This window comes from Giraffa tippelskirchi, chromosome 13 (genome assembly GCF_054371585.1).
Source record: "Giraffa tippelskirchi isolate mGirTip1 chromosome 13, T2T-mGirTip1v1.2.pri, whole genome shotgun sequence".
Lineage (NCBI taxonomy): Eukaryota > Metazoa > Chordata > Mammalia > Artiodactyla > Giraffidae > Giraffa > Giraffa tippelskirchi.
In genome coordinates this window covers 74669122-74691672 of record NC_137287.1, presented here as the reverse complement: position 1 = coordinate 74691672, position 22551 = coordinate 74669122, and the positions used below count along the sequence as shown (strand labels likewise).

The window sequence follows — 22551 nt, the reverse complement described above, 5'->3', positions numbered from 1 at the left end:
CCTAAGAGTGTCTCGTAATATATTAACCAACTCTTTAGTTATTTGTGTTGTTTCCAGATGTTCTGGAGGAGCACAAGCAGCATAAATGAAATTTTGTATTCATAAATCTCTGTGAATATCTGTGTATCCTTAGCATAATTTTTTCTTTTTTTCAAACTTTGAGATATAATAGACATACAGCACTGTGTAAAGTTTACAGCATACTGATTTGACTTACATATATTATAAATGATTACCATGATATGTTTAGTTAACATCCATCCTTTGATATAAATACAAATTTTTTTTGAATCTTGAGAATTCCTTTAAAAAATTTAGTTGAGTTTTACACTGGGAAGGAATCTTAGAACTTATCAGACCTGATATTATTCTTTCACAAATGAGGAAACCAAAGTTGAGTGCTTCAATGACGTTCAAGAATATATGAGTAGTTAATGAGAGACATAAGAGTTGAACCCAAATGTACTGACTTCTTTTAATATTTTTTATTAATTTTTATTGGAATATAGTTGCTTTACAACATTGTGTTGGTTTCTGCTGTACAGCAAAGTGAATCAGCTGTATGATACATATATTACCTCTTTTTTGGATTTCCTTCCCATTTAGGTCACCACAGTACTGAGTTCCCTGTGCTATACAGGAGGTTGTCATTAGTTTTATCTGCTTCATACATAGTAGTGTATATGTGTCAATCCCAATCTCCCAATTTATCCCACCTTCCCTTCCATCCTTGGTGTCCATAAATTTGTTCTCCACACCTCTGTGTCTGTTTCTGTTTGGCAGATAAGTTCATCTGTACCATTTTTCTAGATTCCACATATGTGCTGACTTCTTTTGCAATCAGTTCTTTCCTCCACTCACATCATGTTGCTTTTCATAAAATAAGATAGTTGGTTTCAGTTTCAGAATTCTTACACATCTGTACTTGGAATAGATTACCGAAGGGTATGATACCTTTATTGATCTTATGAGAAGTTGTGATTGCTGGAACTTACTCCTTGAACATCCATTTATTTAGTTTATGTTGTTGATATTCAGGGATGTCTCCTTGGGGTCTCTGGGGTAACTGGGGCTTTTCATTGGTGCTTACATTTCCAACTTCCCAGGCAATCAGAACACTGTCCTTGAACTGGGGGACTTCAATGGAAGGATGGTGAGGGCTGGGAGGGCGCTGAACGACCTAATGAGCTCTGGGACCTGACCTTCATAGGGTGCTGCAGACTGCCACCCTTCAGTCTTCTAGGGAATGAAATCAGCATTCCTAAATTTTTTGTTGGCCCTACTTTTTGTTTTGTTTTTAATCTCACTTATTTTTATTTTATTTTTAGCTGTGCTGGGTTTCTTTGCTGCATGGGCTTTTCTCTAGTTGCAGCAAGCAGGGGCTATTCTCTAGTTTTGGTGCACGGGCTTCTCATTGTGGTGGCTTCTCTTGTTGCAGAGCACAGGCTCTAGGGTGCAGACACTTCAGTGGTTGCAGCATGTGGGCTCAGTAGTTGCAGCTCCTAGGCTCAGTGTTTGTGACATGCAGGGTTAGTTGCTTCACGGCATGTGGGATCTTCCTGGATCAAGGATCGAACCCATGTCTCCTGCATTGGCAGGCAATTCTTTAGCACTGAGCCACCACGGAAGCCCCATGGCCCTACTCTTGATCACAGACCTTTGAGAAGTTTATGAACTTGGGGGCCCTTTCCTTGAAAGAGTACTTCCAGGCAAATGTATGTTTATTTTGCATTCTGTTTCAGGAGATGTAATGCAGGAGACCCCAGTTCGATTCCTGTGTCAGGAAGATCTGCTGGAGAAGGGATAGGCTACCCACTCCAGTATTCTAGGGCTTCCCTTGTGGCTCAGCTGGTAAAGAATCTGCCTGCAATGTGGGAGACCTGGGTTCAATCCCTGGGTTGGAAAGATCCTCTGGAGAAGGGAAAGGCTACCCACTCCAGTATTCTGGCCTAGAGAATTCCATGGACTGTATAGTCCATGGGGTTGCAAAGAGTTGGACACGACTGAACGACTTTAACTTTCAGGAGATGAATTCCCTGAGTGAATCTCTGTTTTAGGCAAATTGTTTTCCAGTATACATTTTTCTCTCTTTTGCAAATTTTGCATAACATAATAATGAAGAGTATTTTATATTGATGTAGTGCTTCCCAGGGTAGAGAATGACTTTGTACACCTTTGAGCTCCTGTCCACCATCCTGTCAATTGGTATCATTATCCCCACTTGGCAGATGAGGAAACTGAAGCTCAGAAAACACAGGGATTTACCCAAGGTCATTTGGTCGGAAAGCCAGTGAATGGTACGTGGCATCCAGAGCCAGACCCCCTGGGCTGTAGAATATAGTTCCTGGGAACTTCCCTAGTGGTCCAGTGGCTAAGATCCAGTGCTCCCAATGCCGCCGGGGCCCAAGTTCAATCCCTGGTCAGGGAGCTCTAGATCCCACATGATGCAACTTAAGACCTAGCACAGCTAAATATATAAATAAATATTTTTTTTAAAAAAAGAATATGCTTCCTGATGTTACATAAACAATAAAAGGGAAATCTGTTAAGCAAAAGTAAGGTTTTTTTCTCCCACCTTTAGAAAAATAATGGGGAAATCCTACACAAAGGCCAGGTTTACAATATGAGTTATTCATTGAACCTCCATGGACAGGGACTTGCTGAATAAAGCAGTGATGGTGGTGAGCCCTGAGGATGCCCATGGCTCTGTTGATGGGGAATTGTATTTACCAGCGACTGAGAGACCCTTTTCTAGTCCATCTTAACCTGGAACACAGATGTCACGTGGCCAAGAATTGCACTGGGGAAAACTGTAAAGTGATATTTTTCTTCATTCTTTAAAAGGGCTTCTGGACTCCTCCACACAATACACACATAAACCGGAGGCCGCTATTGTTGACGCCATTTGGCAGGGTGTTGGGCTTTTTAAAAATTCTCTTTCATTTAAATTATATGCTTCCCTTGACTAGATCCGAAGAGGCACAGTTTTAGTATGTTTCACAAAGCAGCAGTGCATCATATGTATTAAGAGAACTAAATGCCTGTTTTAAAAATGTGTTCCCAGAAGGCTAAGCAGACAATTGCCAGAATGACAGTGTGGCCTCGAATTCCCCGCAGAATAAATTTGAGAGCTGTCATGAGACATTCCAGCCTACTTGGACTGCATCGATGATGCCCAGAAAAAGCAGCAGCCTCAGACCCTGCTTCTCAATCCAGTTAGGGCTTAGCAGACCATCAGGCTGTTCCCTGCAGTGGGATGATGCCATTTTAAATAAAAGGCACTGCCTTTGTGCTAATTAGCATCCGTCTTGTATTTTGAATTATTTTTGATGATATCCTTTTCATTCACCTTGTTCTTATTTAATTGTAAAAATAATTCATACTTGTAATCACATGGAGTTCTTGAGAAAGAAAATAAACAATTTACCCTTTATTCTATGAGTTCCAATCCCTTCCCTACCTTCATTTCCCCTCTTTGGGAAAACCCATATTAACAATTTGATATGTGTCCTTCTCTTCTCTCTTTTTCACATAAACATTTCCTCATATACCTAATATGAGATTTCTTTCTTCTATACTTTTTTTAGAAATGAAATCATAACAAACTTAGTATACCCTGAATTTTTAAAAATTAGGATGTAGATCTCTTTCTAAGTCAAAACATACAAGTCTTTGTCATTCGTTTTAATAACCAGATAACATTTCATTGAGTAGCGATGTTATTCTGCTTCTCACCTATTGGTGAACATTCTGGTTGTTTCCAGTGTTTTATTATAGCAAACATTTATTATTCCAATGTAAGCATGATTTTATAAGCCTCATGATCATTTTCCATTCAATAAATTTGTTGCTGAAGAAGTGAAGGAGATAGAAACTTTCCATCTCCAGCTGTCATCATGCAATTCTGTAATTAGAAACCTCTTACATAGTAATAAGCTTAGGGATTTACATGTAGGATATCTGTTTATATTTGGAGCAGCCCTAAATGTCGCTTTTATTTTGAGCTGGAGTCGTTTGTGGTTAGCTCCTGTGTGTGGATTCACTGCAGAGCAGAGGTGATCTCTTAGCTGTCATAATGTCCCATCTAGACCGCTTCAGCAGTGAATCAGTTTCCTGGGTTTGGGCATATCCAGTATGCTGATGATAGAGTACCGCATCAGCCACAGTTTGCTAGTTTTACCTTGTTATACCTTGTTAGATGATGGCCTTAGAGTTTCGTGAGCGAGGGAGCCTGGCTGTGAAGATGCACTCATTTAAAAAGTGTTCTGCAGGATTTTGGAATTAGGGAGGAAGGGAATGATGTGAAAAATTCGCCCAGGTTGCCTTGATTGCTTAGTATGCAATAAACATTGTTGCTGGCCATGCGTTTCAGGATTTAGAGTAGTCAGGAAGAATTCTTATCAGTAGGATTATGAAAACAACTCATTTCTATACGTGCAAACAAGTCTGCTTATCAATGGGGCCACAAGGCCTGTAGCATCCAATCACATGTATCACTAGAGAGGGGAATGCTTGTTTTCCACGCTTTAGCCTTTACAAAATACATGGCATGGCAGAGCTGCTGTACTCGAGGCTCTGGAATGAAGCACATGTGGTTCCTTCGCAGGTAATAAAATGGAAAATCCAATTTGCAGTTGCAGAAGCAGCCTGTGAGTGACAGATGATCTTAAGGGCAGCGCTGGTCAGAGGGTCACCACTCATCACGGCGTGGGCTGGTTTCCCATGTGGCCCGAACCTCCCCACCCGAGAGCGAACGGAGGGAATATGTGTCTGGGAAGCAGCCAGCGTGTCTGCGGGTGCACCCCTTTCTAGCTTATTAGATCCTCTTTGTCACAGTGCTTAATCCTGCCGCCTGATCCTTGTTAGAACAGCACCCGAGCGCTGCTCAGGCTTCTAATAAAGGAGATGGGCGAGGACTCCTAACTGGAGCAGCCAAGCATGCGGAAAGTTAGGGCTCCCGCAGCCTGACTGACGGGGCGCTGAGATGCTCCCTGCATGTTATTACTGCAGAGGGAACCTGCCTCAGACAGCTGATGGATGAGCTTGGCTGAGGTCGGAGGAACTTGTTGCCAGGCCCTCAGGAGCCAGGTGTCAGCTTTTCACGTGGGATGATGGCTGAGCTTTCTTCTAATTATCTTAACCCTCTTCTGAAATTGCTGCATTCGTTCAGAGGGAGGTGAGAACGTGAGAGACACCGAGCTGGCTGGGAGGATCGCAGCTGCACCGAAGCAGGTACTTCATCCTCCTCCAGTAACATTAACTCAGAAAATAAAACAAGCGTCCCCTTCCACCGAGTCTGCTTACAGCTCATAGAGTCGGTGCTGGTGCTGGCTCTGGCTCGTGTGGTTTCCATCTCTCTCATCTGTAATAGTTGCCTGCTTTAAGGTGTGCTGTGGACCTGAAACATGGGTTTCGTGGTTCTTTGTTAAGAAAAAAGCATAGCATCCGCCACAAAGCTACCGTGTGGTCCTACCCACCCTACACACACACATACACCCATGTCAGTGAACATGAATCATGCTTTTCTGCTAGGCTTCCCAGTTCCAGTATTCCATGAAGCACCTGTGAATCTGAAGTTTGGTATTAAATCTGACTGAGGATTGTTTGACACTAAGGTAAATAAATGGGGGTGGGGGAGGGTAACTCCATCCCTCCAGCCTCCCCCTCCCCCAGCTAGAGTGCACAGATGAGTTTGAAGTGATAGAAATGAAAATGCTCACGAGCAGCCTCTGGTCCGTTCTGTGTACTCCGACTTTCATCAGTATTAGATTCCTCTTCCCCGAATCAACCACGTCCAGCTTGCATCCCGCAGTTCCTGCATGCTCCAGTTAGCAGGCATCATTAGCGTCATCCTCTGCCTCTTGTGTCTCCATTGATAGTGCTTAAATAAAGACATAGCTAGGGACTGACAGCTCTCTGGAGGGTTCGAGGCCTCAGACGAGAGGGCCCAGGGTACAGAGCTGACCTTTCTTGACGTTATTCCCCCAGGTCTGTTTTCCATATATGGCAACCAGGGAGCATCGAACTTTAGTACATTATTTTTAGAGGATTACCATTAAAAAGACTGCAGGCTTAGTCAGAGGATGTTACTAAGTGAACATGAGACCAAGTACATTGGAAAGCAGGTTTGTAGGATGATGGTAGGAGAGTACAGGCTGTTCTTTCCTGTACCTGTATGCTGATTTCAAGGATGATCCATTAAAACCTGTTCGTAACATACCTGTGCGTTTGGATTAGTGGGCATGGTGCCGATCAGGGTTCGTGTCCTTCCCCAATCAATAGAAACTGACTAGAGGCCAGACAAATTCAGGCAAGGCTTTATCCGGGCTCCTGTTGCAGCAGGGAGGAGCCAGAACAGGTGATAGGCTCCCTTGCTCACTCCCCAGGGGTGAGGGAGCTGGTTCCTTATATGGGGTGAAGACAGGAGTGTGTCCAAGGATGGGGCTGGAGGGGTGGCTTAGATGGTTTGCCCATCACTTAGGTAGTATTGAGTGCAAGGTAGGGTGCACAGTACCCTGCTTTTGCAGTTGCCAATACCTAGTTTTTGATCCAGGCTCTTTAGAAGTGGCAATAGGGCTTTTTTGGTCTTTTGTATCTTTTGTCCATGTTTGCCCCAGCTGCGCTTGCACACACTTACTTTTAGTCCCATATAGTTTCTTTGTATTTCATTGCTGAGAAGAGGTATATCTAGGTGGAAGTCTTGCAGCAAATGGCCCCAGAACCCAGTCTGTCTCAGGCAAACCCTGCACCTGGGTGGGAGGGAGCTGGTAACGCAGTCTAGGAAAGAAGAGAGTCCTCTTCCTCTCCTGCTCCCCTGGGCAAATTTGGAAAAACTGAGGCTTGTCTGTGGGGTCCTTCCGAAACTCTTTCCCTGGTCCACATTGCTCTCACACTGACCCAGAGCCTTGAAAATACAGCAAGCCAAGAAATCCTCTGTGCTCCAGACACAGCTACTTCTCTTTCCACCCTCCTTCTTCCTCAGAGTTTTTTTTTTTTTTTTTAAAGTCATATTGCTGTGATACCCATCTGAACCAGAGGTTAAATAGGAAAGCAGTCCAGTTGAGTTAGTTCATGGTAATGTGTGAATGACAGAGTCCAGGAGGCTTGTTCGTCAGATACACTCTACCCATGGAGAAGTTAGACTGTATTTTTCGTTAGACTAACCAATTTGGGGGGATGAGGAAGAAAGATATTTAGAGCAGAGCCACCTCTATCAGGGAAGTCTGCTTTGCTTAGGAATTGGTTCACATCTTTATGTAATTTTTGCTTTTCATGGATTTTTTTTTTTTGGTTACCCATTTTAGAAGACATATTTTTTCCAAAGGTCTCATTGATTATTTCTTTTCACAGTTGATTCCATGATAATGTCAGTGGGCAGAGCTCAGAGGCAGGAAGAGGATATTGGGTAAGCGTAGGCTGTCAATTAGGTAAATGTTTTAAGAAAGAGGCTTTTACCTCTAGTAACTACCCAACTTTTTAGAGGATTTCTGCCCTGTGGTTATTGTCACCTGGTCGCTCGGCCCTTCCCTCAGTGACCGTGCTGCCTGAGGACACGGCACAACATAATATACTGTGCATTTAAAACATGATACTTCAGGAACTTCCCTGGTGGTCCAGTGATTAGGACTCGGAGCTTCCAATGCAGGGGGGCTCGTGTTCAGTCCCTGGTCAGGGAACTAAGATCCCACATGCCAAGTGGCACAGCCGAAAAATATTTTAAAAACTTAAACATGACACTTCAGAAATACAGACTTGTTTGTAAATGGAAGACTTTCCACAGAAACTTCTGTTCTATTCATTTTTAGGAAATGTGGAAATTGGAGAAAAAGGATTAATGAGACAATGATATGGACAGGAGGACACAGGGTATAGCAAATGAGGAAAGGAGAATTATAGCAAAATTTAAACAAGCAATCAGTTTGATTCTTGGGAAGTTGAAAAACTTGTCTCCTGTCCTAGTAAAGATAAAAGCAAAGTATATGAACAGCAGTCCACTGCCAGCACTGTTACACCTTTGTAGGATACTTGGCTAAACCCAATATGTGCAACATTTGAATTTCCACTTAATCCCAAGCAGTTTTCTGACTCACAGTGTAGAGAATAAAGCCCATTAATTTCCCAAGTGATTTAATATCTGACTAATGATGTTTAACCATTAAGATGAGGAAATTGACAATATTGATAATCTTGGAGAGAAATGTATCTGCTTATTTTTGTACTTAACCAGCAGATTTTAAATAGCTTTGGAAATATCATGATGGATTACCCTCTTACTATTTCATAATACCTGTTTTCTTTAAAAGCATTTTATGAAACAGGGATCACTTTCCCGTTGGTCTGTTTTTCCTCTATTGTTCTGAATAGCTTCAAGTTCATTCAGGCACCCCTCTGAGATAACTGTAGTTTGCACTTCAGACCATCTCAATAAAGCAAATATCACAATAAAGCAGATTACTCAAGTTTGTTGGTTTCCCACTGCATATAAAAATTTTATTTATACTATATGTAGTCTGTTAATTGTGCAATAGCACCACGTCTAAAAATGTACACGTGCTGTGTGCTGTGCTTAGTCGCTCAGCTGTGTCTGACTCTTTGTGACCCGTAGCCTGCCAGGCTCCTCTGTCCATGGGATTCTCCAGGCAAGAATACTGGAGTGGGTTGCCATGCCCTTCTCCAGGGGATCTTCCCAACCCAGGGATCAAACTCAGGTCTCCCGCATTGTAGGCAGATTCTTTACTATGTGAGCCACCAGGGAAGGACAAAAATACTGGAATGGGTAGCCTGTCTCTTCTCCAGGGGATCTTCCTGACCCAGGAATTGAACTGGGGTCTCTCTGCATTGCAGATGGATCCTTTACCAGCTGAGCTACCTGGGAAGCCCGAAAATGTACATACCTAATTAAAAATTTCTTACTGACGGACTTCACTGGTGGTTCATTGGTCAAGAATCCACGTGCCATTGCCGGGTCCATCGCTGGTCCAGGAAGATCCCACATGCTATAACTCAGCCCATGCGCCACAACTGCTGAGCCCGAGCTCTAGCGCCCACAAGCCACAGGTACTGAAACCCATGAGCTCTGGAGCCTGTGCTCGGCACCGAGAGAAGCCATGCAATCAGAAGCCTGCACACCGCGTCTAGAGAGGAGACCCCGCTCACCGCTGCTAGAGAAAGCCCGTGCACGGCAACCGAGACCCAGTGCAGCCAAAAATAAATATTAAAATTTTCTTACTGATAAAAACTGCTGACCATCCTCTGAGCCTTCAGTGACGTGTAGTAGTAACATCAAAAAATCACTGATCACAGATCACCATAACATAAATAATAATGATAAAAAGACTTAAAATATGGGAAGAATTACCACAGTGTGACCCAGAGACACAAAGTAAGCAAATGATGTTGGAAGAATGGCACCGACAGACTTGCTGGATGTGAGGTGGCCACAACCTTCACTTTATAAAAAATGTAGTTAATATGTGCAGAGCACAATAAAGTGAAGTGTGATACAACAAGGTCCGTCAATATAACAAAAAGAAGGCAGATTCCAAGTATCATCATTTCTTTTGTTTTTAGAAGAAATAACTACATCACTGTCCTAGTATACGTTTTCTTCTCATTTCTGAAGTTCAGAGTAGCTGGGAAATGATGTACTTTGTGCAATGCTTGCGTCCTTAGAATATGTTTTCCATATCCTGAAGTTATTTATTATGACAAAATTGGCAGTTGGAGCCTCAGAACAGGAAAGGAATGGTACTTGGGTTGTGTCCTGTAAAGAATAATTGCTAGGTGTCTTTGTTCAGAAACCTTAGACTGTAGACCAGGGGTCTGAAAATGGACTTCTTCAGTAGGACTTTCAGGGCAAGGATGTTGGTGAGCCAGCTGACTGCCTTAAACACACGCAGCTCTGCTATGTAAGGTCTCTGTCTCTCTCTCTCGTAAGCAAGCATGTTCTTTGAAGCTCTTTCTCACACTTCCTTTTCCATTTTCAAATATACCAAACAGAAAAACATATATAAAAAATCAACTGATCCATCAACGCATGGTACCCAGATGCTGGCTACCTTCATTAGCTCATGTTTGGTTGCTCTAGATTGACGCATAACCTGTTAGCGTCACCAAACACTGTAGAACTATATGAGAGATTTGGAGTCAGAAGGCTTAGTTTCAAATCCCTACTCTGACATTTTCTGTTCTTAGAGATATTACTCAATTTCTCCGAGTTTCTGTGTTTTTTTCTTACCTGTAAAGTGATGTCAATTACTGACTTTAGGGATTGCTGGAGAATCAAAGGAGGAAATGCTTTTTACAGGTAATTTGTGACTAGGTAGGATATATATGTGTGCATTTCTACCCTTAACCATGTTATTGAGATGCGTTTACTGCTGACTCTGAGATGTGCCTATGCTACCCGAGTGAGGCAGTAGTAGTGTTACATGGGCGTGGTCTCATCTTCACTTGTGTCCTGCTTTGATGAAAAGTGGTGTTGACTGGATCAGGTTTCAGTCTTACTGGACAGATGGTGATGCACACTGTCAAGGTGCGATTGGAGAATGTCCTGATGTTAAGGGTTCTCTCAATCCTGGAAGGCCGTTTTTGTTCCTTTAGCAAATACTGGAAAAAATGAAGCACATGCTACATTTGTATGAATTCCTTCCAAATTTACTTCCTTCTTACCTCTTTCTTCTACTCCCTCTCCCCTCTCTCCTTATCGCCTTCCCTTCCTTCATAATTTCTTGCATCAGTATGCAATCACTGACATGGCTTGTAGACCAGCAATGACTTGGGCTAAATATTTTTACAACAAATGACTCAGAAGATGCTTAAAGTTGTGCTCTGGTTACTGGGCATGAATTACTTCTTGAATTTGACTTCTGTTGGTTAGATGACCTTCATTTTTTTTTCTCTCCATCTTTTTAGGAAACTTGGATTTAACTGGTCAGAAGCAGATATTCAAAGCAGAGAACAATCCCTGGGTTACCCCTATCGCTGACCAGTTCCAGCTTGGCGTGTCCCATGTTTTTGAATACATCCGCTCTGAGACGTACAAATAGTAAGTAGACTGTGATTTTCTGAAATCGACTGGTTTTTTAGTAATTGTAATTATGCCAGTTTAACAACCACACGTTGTCTTTATTTATAGATTATTTTTCATTCACATTGTCAAAGGAAACTTGTACCAGTTTTGTTTAGAAATCTTTTAAAGTATTAAACTGGCTGAATATGCATGGCACTAAGGAAATTCACCAGACACATTAAGATCAGAACATATTCTTTTCTCCTTTGAATGCAGAGAATAACAAATGTTGTGAACGAAATTGTTAAGTGGTCTATTTATAAAATCAGTAGAGCATACTAAGAAAGCATCATTCTGTTCTTTAATCTAAGAGAAAAGGCAGAAAACGAGGAGGGATCAGCTGGCTTAAGTCACAGCATCAAAATCTCTCAAGTCCTTCCCTCTGGTCCAGGGCACCCCTGGGGGGTCCAGCATTAACACCCAAGTATTCCCGCCTCTCTTTTCCTCAGTATGTTCAGGTGAGAAGGAATTCTACCACCTCCACCTGCTCTGTTGTTACGGCGTCTTGTGTTATTATTTTCTGCTCCTCCCACTCGCCACCCCCAAATTGAAGTGATCATTTCTCTCAGTGCTTCAGTGACCCTCTAATGCTGTAATCTAGCCACTTCTAGTTTTAAGCAGTTGCAAAAGACTTGAAACAATTCATAGTCAAGTTTAATCTGTTTTTGTGTCCAGTACCAACTTGTGAGAATTTAACATCCCAACTCTTAGAGAAGACCTCGGGGATCATTAAAGGCTGCAGTCAGTTTGGAGTCTCCCTTTTTTTGTCTTGAGTATCAGAGCTATCCCCTGCACCCCCAGCTCAACACGGCTTTCTCTGAATCTGTGTTGGAACCGTGGGTCAGATTTAACTGACAGGGCAGAGTCCTGGCCCATGAATGGCCAGTGGTGGTTCTGGTAGTACGAGTCCTCATGCTGCCATGTTCCTGGTTACACATCTGGAACTCCTTTTGGTATATTTCCAGCAGACAGAATCACAGAGAAGGTAAACTGTGAAAGAACAATGATATTCAAGCAAAATAAACTAAAATTGCCAAAATGACGCATATCCTTGTATGTGAATGCAACTTGAAGCATGGTTTAGATTTCTTTTAAGATGATACCTTAACATTTTTTTTGACATCTTAATATTTATCTTATGTCATAAGACTTACTAAAGAATAAAATGAGAGATGTGTAGGGTGTGTGTTATTGTTTCATGAACTACATAGATATGAGCAATTATTATACATACATAGTTTTTATTTAAAAAATGAACATGGCTCATGGTTGGAAATTTGTCTAGTTCATCATGAAAATGTGTGAAAGTATAATTGCAAATTAGCTGTTTATTGTTCATTTGGTTTCTCTTAAATTCTTAATCATTGCAAGCATCAGTTTTAGACTAGCCTCTAATGTTTCATTACTGAACTGAAGGTTATGCAGTGCTTTGGTTTGTAGGGTGTTGTACTATTAGAAAAACATTGTACATAATAACTACCAAAAAATAAATAAGCTACTATTAATCCAGAATTGGGGGAAATACTCTGTTGTTTATTCTGGTTAATGATTTTTTAAATCTACCCTAATTTAGAATTTACACTAACACACTAATTTAGAATTTACAGAGAATTAGAATACAGTGCATAGGAAAGTGCTTCTAATTTTAATTTAATTTTTAAGAGATTACATTGTGAATGTATGGATTTTGAGTACATTAGAGTCATTAGGCAATTAATCACCATTATGTGCTATTACAAGCAATTTCTGTTTATTTGAACGTCGTTAGGATTCTGGATAAAGGAGAGGTGGTGACTGAATTTATTGATACTTTATTTGAGAGGGAATCTGTGATCCACTTAGTCCATGACATGTTTAATGTATATATTCTTGTCTGTTTCAATAGCATTTTATATTGGAGGATCAGAGTAATCTAACCTGTTTGCCCACTGGCTTATTTTTTACATGGTTTCCTCTTGGAGAATTTTGTTATCTTTTGTCCAGTTAAATCAACATGAAAAAGCTTAGGGAGGCATGGGAGAGCCATTGTCCCCTTTGTAGGGGTACCAGTCAGTACTCTGTTCACTGATTTGAGAGGAGTATGTGCGCCTCTGCTGGGAGAATGCCCTTGACATTAAACTCCTGGGAGCAGGGACCTCCCTAAAGTGAATTCTCTTACAGTTCTTCCCTTCTCTCCTCCTTGGGAAAGAGAAGAATGTTAACCACTTTCTGTATCCCAGCTTTCTGCCCTCCTGTTCTCCCAGTGGAGCAGTGACCTTCATTCCTTGATCAACATACTAGCCAGAAACATGGACTGTGAACCAAGTAAGACACTGCCTCAAACGCTCAGTCTGTTTTTTAAAAAAATATACTTGTGCAAAAATGCCATCACTATGTTTTACTGATTTTTACAATTTAAGGTCCTCTTTTAGAAGAATAAGTATATGTTTGTATATCCTCATGTAACTAGAAATCAAACTTAATTCTTTTTTTTTAAGCAGTCACCTCATAATTAGAGGACTTATAGGATTTCTCAACTCTCTGAAAAAATAAATCTAATTAGCAGATATTTGGCTGCTTTTGTAAAGCTGTACATGTGATGACTTGCACGGAGGCAGTTTATATGTTACACCGATATTTTTTTAAACAAGGCAAATGTCTCATTTGGTACCTTAGTCTTAGATCCTTTATTCTAAAACCTGTAGTTTCTAATCTTCACTTCCTCATCTCTTTTTATATAAGTCACTTACACCCCTTCCAATTAAAAAATCCTTTTTTTATATATATTGATCTTTAGCCTGTCATAAAAGCGTATTTTAATTTTATATTCTGGCACTTAAAATACCAGTGGATCTCCTTTTTTTTTCCCTCCCCTTTCTAACCAATCGACCCATTACCTAAATGAGAGCATTAAGAACTCACCAGCTCATCTCATTTCCCTTCGTGTCCCTGGTTGAGGTTCAAGGTGACCTTCCTGTTCCCAGCGCATCCTAAGAGGCCTTCCGAGTCTCGAGCAGCGACAGTCCAGGGAAGATGAATTATCTGATTTCCAGACTCTAACAGACTCCAAGAGGTGACATGGATGTTTGAAATAAAGCAGGGAACTCAGTGTTTAGGAGGGATTAAAATACTTGGCAGGGATTTAAGTGGATGAGCATGGAACAGGAGGGGTTGTGGGCAGGTGTGGGCTGGGAGAGTGCTGAGAGGCGATTCTTCAGGTTGTTTTGGGGGTACATTTGGGGCATTCATCGCATCCTGATGATTCCTCAGATGGAGCTTCCTCTTTGTTCATTTATTGTACTTTCAGCAAAGGGAACATATTGGCTGGTGTCATTGCGTTGCCCGCTCGTTGTCACTTATTCCCTCTGTCAAAGGAGTTGGCTCCTTCTGGATGTTGATGCTTAAACCCTACAAGTGCGTTAGCGTTTTCAGGCTATTGTCGAGTAACTTCTGTTTCTGTGCAGAATTATGATTAGATCGTCACCGCTTGTTAAGCTTCCAGGACGCAGATTTTTATTTATTTATTTTTTTTTTCTTGGTCGCCGAGAGGAGAAGTCAGATTGGAGTCAGGATCCTTGACAAGATTCTTTGTGAAAGGGAGTAACTCACACTTTTCACATTTCCATCAAGGAAGGTGGATGGAAACTGCAAGCCATTTTAAAAGCTGACACGTTAACTCTTAACAAAAGAAGAGGTTTGACAAATGTTAAGCGGAAACGGTGTCGGTTGAAAGCGACATTTGGAAAACAGGCATTCTCATGAAGGCTGCAATTTGTAATGCCTGGCAGTCCTAAAGCCTCATTTCCAGGCTGGCATAACTCAAAAGCTCCTTCCCCGTCATTCTTCCTGTCTTGTGACTTTCTTTGCTGTCCATCGAAAGGTGCCACACTCACTTGCTTTTCTGTTTTGTTTTTCAGTCCCATACAAAGACATTCATACTATTATTCAGGTTACTTAACGGAAACATTTTAACCAAGCAGTGCTTGGAGCGTGGTGGGCATTGATGGGAAAATGCAGGCAAATTTCTCTTCCCTTGGAAATCTAGCAAAACAAATCATCCTCTTGAGTTTGTAAAGAGGAATAAGGACTTCGATTCTGCTTCATATTGTTTCTCAAGCTGTTTTACTTGTACAATTAAAACAAAGTAATGTCTTCTTTTGTTCTGTACCTTGGGCAAACCTATTAGAGGCTAGAGTGACCATGCTGTTATTGTTTAGTTGCTAAGTCATGTCCGACTCTTTTCAACCCCATGGACTGTAGCCTGCCAGGCTCCTCTGCCCATTGGATTTCCCAGGCAAGAAGACTGAAGTGTGTTGCCGTTTCCTTCTCAGGAGATCTTCCTGACCCAGGGATCAAACCTGCAAACTGGTGTGTCATGCATCGGCAGGCAGATTCTTTACTGTCTGAGAATAGCCATACCTGGGCTTTCTTAAGTACTGTATCCTGTAATAGCTGCTGCCTTAGAAGGTCCTTACATAATAGATACAGCTGGTCTACCAAAAGGCTAAAAAATTTTGAACTTAATAGGTGATCCCATTTATTTAAGACAGCCCTTTGCAGAAGGAAATCCTGTCTAATAAAACTCTGCAAACATTATTTTTCGGGTGAAGTGTAAAAATGGATGCACCGAACGAGCAGATGGTTTTATAAATATCACAGAAGGCTGGAGGAGAGGGTTAATCTGCCAGGACCTTGCTGGCAGTTAGTGGACTTCTTTTATGTAGTGACAATAGATATGCAAGAAGACAAATACTTCTCTCTTTTATTACTGTATCTGAAAATAGCTCTACCTAAGCCAGAGAAGCACAGTATTTCTTTACATTAGACATGAAAAAGAAGAACCAATTTTTCCTAACTAAAGCCTTCAGACATAAAGATTGTTTTTGTTTTTAAAAGCTGACTGTGTATCATGCTCCTGGTAATTTATATTTCCTTTATAGATGCTACATGTGTGATTGTGGTTCTTTCTTTAGGTTAATAAATGGATTCTCACATTTCCTCCATAATACAAAATATGATTCAAACTTTTGACATTTCTGGACCTATTTGCATGCAAATGTGTTCATTTAACAAACCTTGCTAAGAAATACAAAAGAGAAAAAGGAAACCCATAAAATACATTGTGTTTTGGATGGTACCATGTCACATCCCTTATTTCATGTTAACTTTCAATGATGAGAATTACATATCATTCCTTTTTCTCCAGCTAGTATGTTACCAGTATAAGGAGTTGACAAATGTTAATTCCACTGAGTTAGGTCAGGACAGGACATAACATCAACCTTGGTCTTTGACTTGGTCCATCATCTCTTTTCTTTGTACAGCCATGAGCTATTAATTGCCCTAGTAAATTTATCTCTCCCCTCTTAAGAAAGAAAACAGACTGTGAGGTAGAGTGCAGGACAGTTCTTTTTCTCTTCCATTTTTGATAGATTGCTTACTGTAATTTACATTTAAAAGGAGTTTAACTTGTCTGCTTTTTACATTGTTTAGCACTGTTACTGAGATGTACTTCAGAGATCATTAGTATTTTTCCTTTTTCTTCATGCATGTCCATCTCTTCATTGTATAAAGTATGTACATGCCTTTTGAAGCTTTCCTATAATTTTATAGCTCATGCAAAACAGTTCAGTTTTTTAAGTGGACAGTGCTGCCCATTTGACATGTCCAGTGGACATGGAGCCTGGGAGGGTGCAGTAGGGAACCTCCATCCCCTTAAGCTGTAAAGGTCAAAGGTAAACTCTGCCAGGGTTTGGAAACCAGCTTCAGGAGGCTAAGTTGGAATTTCTGAAAGTGTCCAGGAAACCCCATTTTATAGGTGTGCTGAAATGTCTTTCACTCTGACGTGCCTTAGATGCAAATGCAGACTTCGGAAAAGACTCTGTCAAAGTCTGCACGTTCATTCTCTGGTCCTGTGAGGCAATCACTCCTTAGCTACTTTGTGCTGGGTGGACACTGTGGGATCATGTTTGACCAATGAGCTGAGGTTCTGTCAGTCTTTTTGCACTTTATTTCACGACTAGGACAGTTATCATGAAAGAGTCGCAAATAAATTTAGAGAGGCAAATGAGAAAAAACATAACTGCTCCATCAAGGCGAAAAGAGTGATGTTTGCTCTGATCCTTATGCCACAAGAGACTTTTATGCGTGATTTTAAAGAGCAAAACAATCATGTCTGTCTCTTCCCCTCACTGTGCATCTCCTCCTTCCTTGTATATTGCCTCTCAAGCCTGCCTTCAACCTGTCTTGTGCAACTGTAATGTACAATATGATGTATTACAGTATCAATTTAAGGTAAATAGAATACAGATAATTTGCCCTCTTGACAGAAGGAAAATAAACATAGTCTAGGCTCCGTCTACACTCCAAAAAGGAAATGTGTCAGGTTACTTCCTCTTCCAAAAGAACTATTTTGAGTTCCATTTTTAGATGATAGTCACTTGAAATGATCATATTGAACTATGAAATATTGACCTATTCAAAGACATGGTCCACCCTACATATTGATAACCTTTATTAACTCCCAGCAGACTTCAAGTTCAATGCTGTATGCTTTCTGTCCAGCTAAGATGAGCTATTGCCTGCCGTTGCTGTTTTTATTGGAGAGATAAATTAATAAGTGGCACTTTATAATCAAACAAAACTGTCTAATTTCTATTCTCTACATGGTAATATCTTATTTTGTTACATGCTGGCTTTTTATTGAGCTCTCGTCTCTTATTCTGTTCAGGCATTGTTGGGGTTTTGTTTTTTGTAATTTTTGACAATTAAGTTTTCTCCTATAATGTTAGATACTGTGATTTAGAGTGAGTAATCTTATGAAAGGCGTTTTTGTCGACTTAATCAGATAGAAAGTATAAATATGAGTTTTATGTCCACTGACGTTTACTGATCTCCAATTTATTCATCAACTATTAAGGAAAGAACCCTCTACATTTTGTTCTCTTGTGTTTGACTGTATCATTTATATGTATTTTTTAAGACTCATGATGTAAAAAGTTTGAGGTCAAGAAAATGTTGTGTTCCACTGTCGTGTTTAATTTTCAGACAGTCTCATTTGGAACCCATATGGTTTTATTACCTTCAAAATGTGTATACTTTTTTTTTTTTCTCCATCCAGTGACGCAGTGTTTGTTTAGAAAATACATAAATTGTTATTGAGGTTTTGGTTATTTTACTTAGCAAGGTTACTGAGTAAGCACCCTACCTTCCTTTTTTTTTTCCCTGCTGCTACCTAATTTTGTCTAATTTTGGCTGTTTTAGCCACTGAGCAGAAATTTATTACCTTAACAGCTCTAGAAGTCCCAAGATCAAGGTGTGAACAAGGTTGGTTTTTTCTAAGGTTTAATTTGATTACCCCATTGAGACCTTACAATCTTCAAATATGGTCACATTCAGAGTAACAGCACAGTCCAGCCCCTAACACTGTTGTGACTCCGGTGTCTTCAGTTCTCTGTAGTTTGTTCCACCACCCTGTCTTTCTTCTCCCACAGCCTCGCTGTAGGCACATTCTCTTCATCAGTAAATGGTGTTTAAATGCCTCTGGGAGGTCTAATCCTCTCCTCCCCCCGGCCTCCCACCATGCCTTTCTTAGGCATTTGGCTTTCAGACTTAAAGCTTCTTTCAAAACATGCGGATTCACCATTGTTTCATTTTAGGGACACCAAGGTTAGGTTCTGTTTTGGCAGAGGGGTCAGTGTTTTTTATTTGTAATCATTCTTTTAAGAACAGACTACGTTGAAACAGAAGCTGGTTAGAATCTGAAGATCCCTTGGGAGCTAAGGGCGCCTTACAAAATGTCCTGCATTGTTGAATTCAGCTAGACAGTTGAAGAGGGAGAGTTCCATCGAGCACCCACCATTGGACCTTGCTTTGTTATCTTTCACAAGAATTTGTCGCTGGAAGCTGCAGCGCGGGAGTGGGGGTGCCTCTGTGCTCCTGGTGGCTTCTTGCTCTGGGACCCCGACTGGTAGATGTGGAATCTTCTCTCTCTCTCTGACTTTGTGGTCCTACCTGGTGGCTACTGGTGTTTTGCCCTGTATGGTGTAAAGTCAGGGGTTTCTTCTTCCATCTTGGGGTTTCAGTAACTGCGTCTGGAGCCCTTTTATCCCATCTTGCAACCTTTTCTCAGGAGATTTCTGGGGTCTTAACTAGGCACGGTTGAGACTACTAAGGACAGGGCACTGAATTCCCTTCTCATGTAACTAAAGCTGGTTAGCTTCTGCAGTGCGGGGCAGATATCAGACATGCAGAGCATGTTTTCAGATAATGCACTATGGCGTAAAGAGCCAGTGATGGACTTTGCTGGGACCTACGAGGAGACAGAGGGGAAAAAAGTCTGTTCTTGAAGCATTGGTCTTAGAGGTGGCCCCCAGTCCCACTTTTGTCAGTGGCAGATAACTTCATCACACCCATTTTCAGCTTTGCCATTTTAAAGGAAAGAGGTTCAAGCTGGGTCATCTCTAAGAGTCACCTCAGCAATGAGTTCTAATTCTCAATTCTCTGTTTTTCTGGGAAACATGTTTGATTGTCTATAACAATTCATTATTTTTTAATTTTAGTTTTATTCTTGATTTTGCCCCCATGTGGATTTTACTTTATTAATGTTTTTTTAAAGGCCATGGAAGATGATGATGACCCCAAATGTAAATTGTTACAGGAAAACAGATACAAGCAAAAATGACCAGATCAACCTTTTTTATTCTATATTTTATGGAATCCCTAATATATGTTTGGCAGTAACTTATTCATACACATGAATTCCTGACACTTTCGATTCTTCAGACTTATTAATCAGTGTAGTCAGCACCAGAGCAATTTTATGAGACTTACCAGTCATCAAAAATTTATTATCAGATAAATCAAAGAAACAACGAGCATCTTAATAGGGTAGAAAAAGTGGCATGTAAAGGATCGTTTAAGACGGTGCTTTTTTGTCAGTATGTGTTATATTTGCAGCCAGTATCAGCGAGCTTACTCATAATTTCATGCGCCAGCCCAGCAGGGTGGAAGTCATCTTCTTAAGTAAAACCTTTTCTCTTTATTTTTCTCTAGTAGAATATTGTGTGTGATCTGACTGTAAGACTGAGAAGCACAATATATACAGAAGGTGGGAAACATCAGGTTCCAGGGTTAAGCTTATAGCTTTTCTTTGAAAACAGTATCTACATTTTCTTTGGAATTTCATTACAGTTGTCATCCAGCCTTAGGACATCAAGTCTCAGTCCTATCCTTTGGGACAAAATGGCTAGACTTGAGCTCTGTGAAAGGGCACGTGGAAATAGCAGTCAACAGATTGCCTTTGCTGTGGATGGGGCTCCATGTGCACCTCCTGCCAGATGTGAGATGCAAGCTCTGTCTCCCATGTTCCTGGCACTGTCTTTGAAGATAGAATGATTCTGGTGATATAATCAAAGACTTGGGTCTTTGTTCCGTGAGATGAGCTGCTTGGAGGGGAGTTTTTCTATCATTCTAGCCCTGTCGAGAGTGTCCCAGAATCTCACTATCCTGTGGGACAAAAGGATCTTGGTAGTGACCCAGATAGGAGCTGGGCCGGCACAGAAGAGCCCTGATGGAGATCCAGTGCGGATGAACCCAGAACCGCAGGCTGGGTTACTTTCCATTAAAGATACAATCTACCTTTCTACCTCAGTTCGCCATCAGTGCTGTTTTCTCTGCCTGGAATGTACCTTCCTCATATTACCTGCTGAATGTCCAGTTATTCTTCAAGAATCATGTTAAATACTGCTTCTTCAGAAACCTTTCTTTCCAAGGGTTTCCCTACTGCCTGTTTAATCTAGGTTCCTTTTATCATCTTTCTTCTGAATCTTTTTGCTTAATAGCAATTTTAATATTGAATTGCTAATTTTAATAATAGTAGTAGTAATTATGAGCAGTGACTCTTTACCATATGACAGACATGGTGCTAAGCTCATTATCCCAGGTGGCACTAGTGGTAAAGAACCCGCCTGCCAGTGCAGGTGGCAGAAGAGATGCAGGTGTGATCCCTGGGTTGGGAAGACCCCCTGGAGAAAGGAATGGCACCCCACTCCAGTTTTATTGCCTGGAGAATCCCATGGACAGAGGAGCCAGGTGGGCAATAGTCCACAGGGTCGCAAAGAGTTGGACATGACTGAAGTGACTTGGCATGCCTTCAGCAGTTTATAACTCAATATTTATTTCTGTGAATAAAGAAGAGGTAAAAGTGCCTGTTTTCTCTCCTTTAAGAAACTAATTTTGGGGAATTGCCTGATGGTCCAGTGGTTAAGACTTCGCCTTTCAATGAAGGAGACACACGTTTGATCCCTGGTCAGGGAGCTAAGATCTCGGATACCTCGTGGCCAAACACCAAAACATAAAACAGAAACAATATGTAACAAATTCAGTAAAGACTTAAAAAAAAAAAAAAAAAGTCCTTATCAGTTAAAAAAAAGTCTTAAAAAAAGCAACTAATGGTTTTGGAAGCAATATTGCAGATTCCCTCATGTCTGAGGTATGCACATGGCACCCTCAATGTCTTACATGAATGACCCACCGTCTCATGCAGAAGAGCCTCTGACAGGTCACCCCAGTGTCTGAAAGGAAAAAGCCAATCTGACATTGAGAAGAAACCAAGTTGTCATTCTTGGTTTTTGCCAGCACAGAATAAACAAGCCTCAAGACATTAAAATGCATCCTCAACATATTAAGTGAAGATGCTGTCTTCACGGTGGTCTTGCACTGTTTGTGTCGACCTTGTTTGCCCACGCTTCTCTCATGTTGAAATGAAACAGTTCCTTAATTTCAGGAATGAAGGAGTTACATCTGAAAGGGAGACCCTTCTCTCTATGAATCTGTGGGTCTGTGTCTTCTCTTTGTCCATCAAGGGAGTGTTTTACCGGGCCTGTGAAATGTGTGGTTTTGATTGTGAATGTTGGGGATGTTGCTGAGGAAGACAGAGTAAACCAGGGATAACCACTCAAGTAGGGGAAGCCTGATGCCTGAGACAGGGAGGGAGGTCACATTCTTTTCCTTCTTCATCCTTTGGTACCTATTGGATGTTCCATTTTCTACACATATTCATTTTTGAATAGGTTATTTAAAAAAATAAAAATTAACGTGCAGGAGAAAAAAAGCGAGGGGTACTTCCCTGGGGCTCAGTGATTAAGACTGCACTTCCAATGCAGGAGCCTCGAGTTCAATCCCTGGTTGGGGAACTAAGATCCTGCATGCTGCTCGGGCAAAAAAAGAAAAAAAAAAATTAACCTACACAGCCCATGAAGTTAAGAAGGAAGAAACCACAGAGAATGTAGCTGTGTAATTGGTTGTGTTTACTGTATGTCCCCTTTCCATTTATCTGTCTAGATTGAGTGGAATCATCCTTTCTGATTGGTCTTTCTAAATTGAGATACAGTCAAAACCTTCAAGGTCACATCACCTCGCAAATATGTATCCTGAGTCTTGGAAAGAGACTCTTAAGTGAGAGCTCAAGAGAAGGTCTCTCATTTCACACATCCACCCTC

General features: G+C 41.1%; 1 protein-coding gene across 1 annotated transcript in view; it reads left to right on the top strand.

Annotated features, from left to right (window-relative positions):
* The window catches only part of RSU1 (Ras suppressor protein 1), a 200971-nt gene that overhangs the window by 93390 nt on the left and 85030 nt on the right, over positions 1 to 22551 (top strand). Inside the window, exon 8 of the mRNA XM_081553626.1 lies at positions 10915 to 11047. Within this exon, the coding sequence (XP_081409752.1) occupies positions 10915 to 11047 (133 nt within the window). The remainder of the gene's footprint in view (positions 1 to 10914; positions 11048 to 22551) is intronic.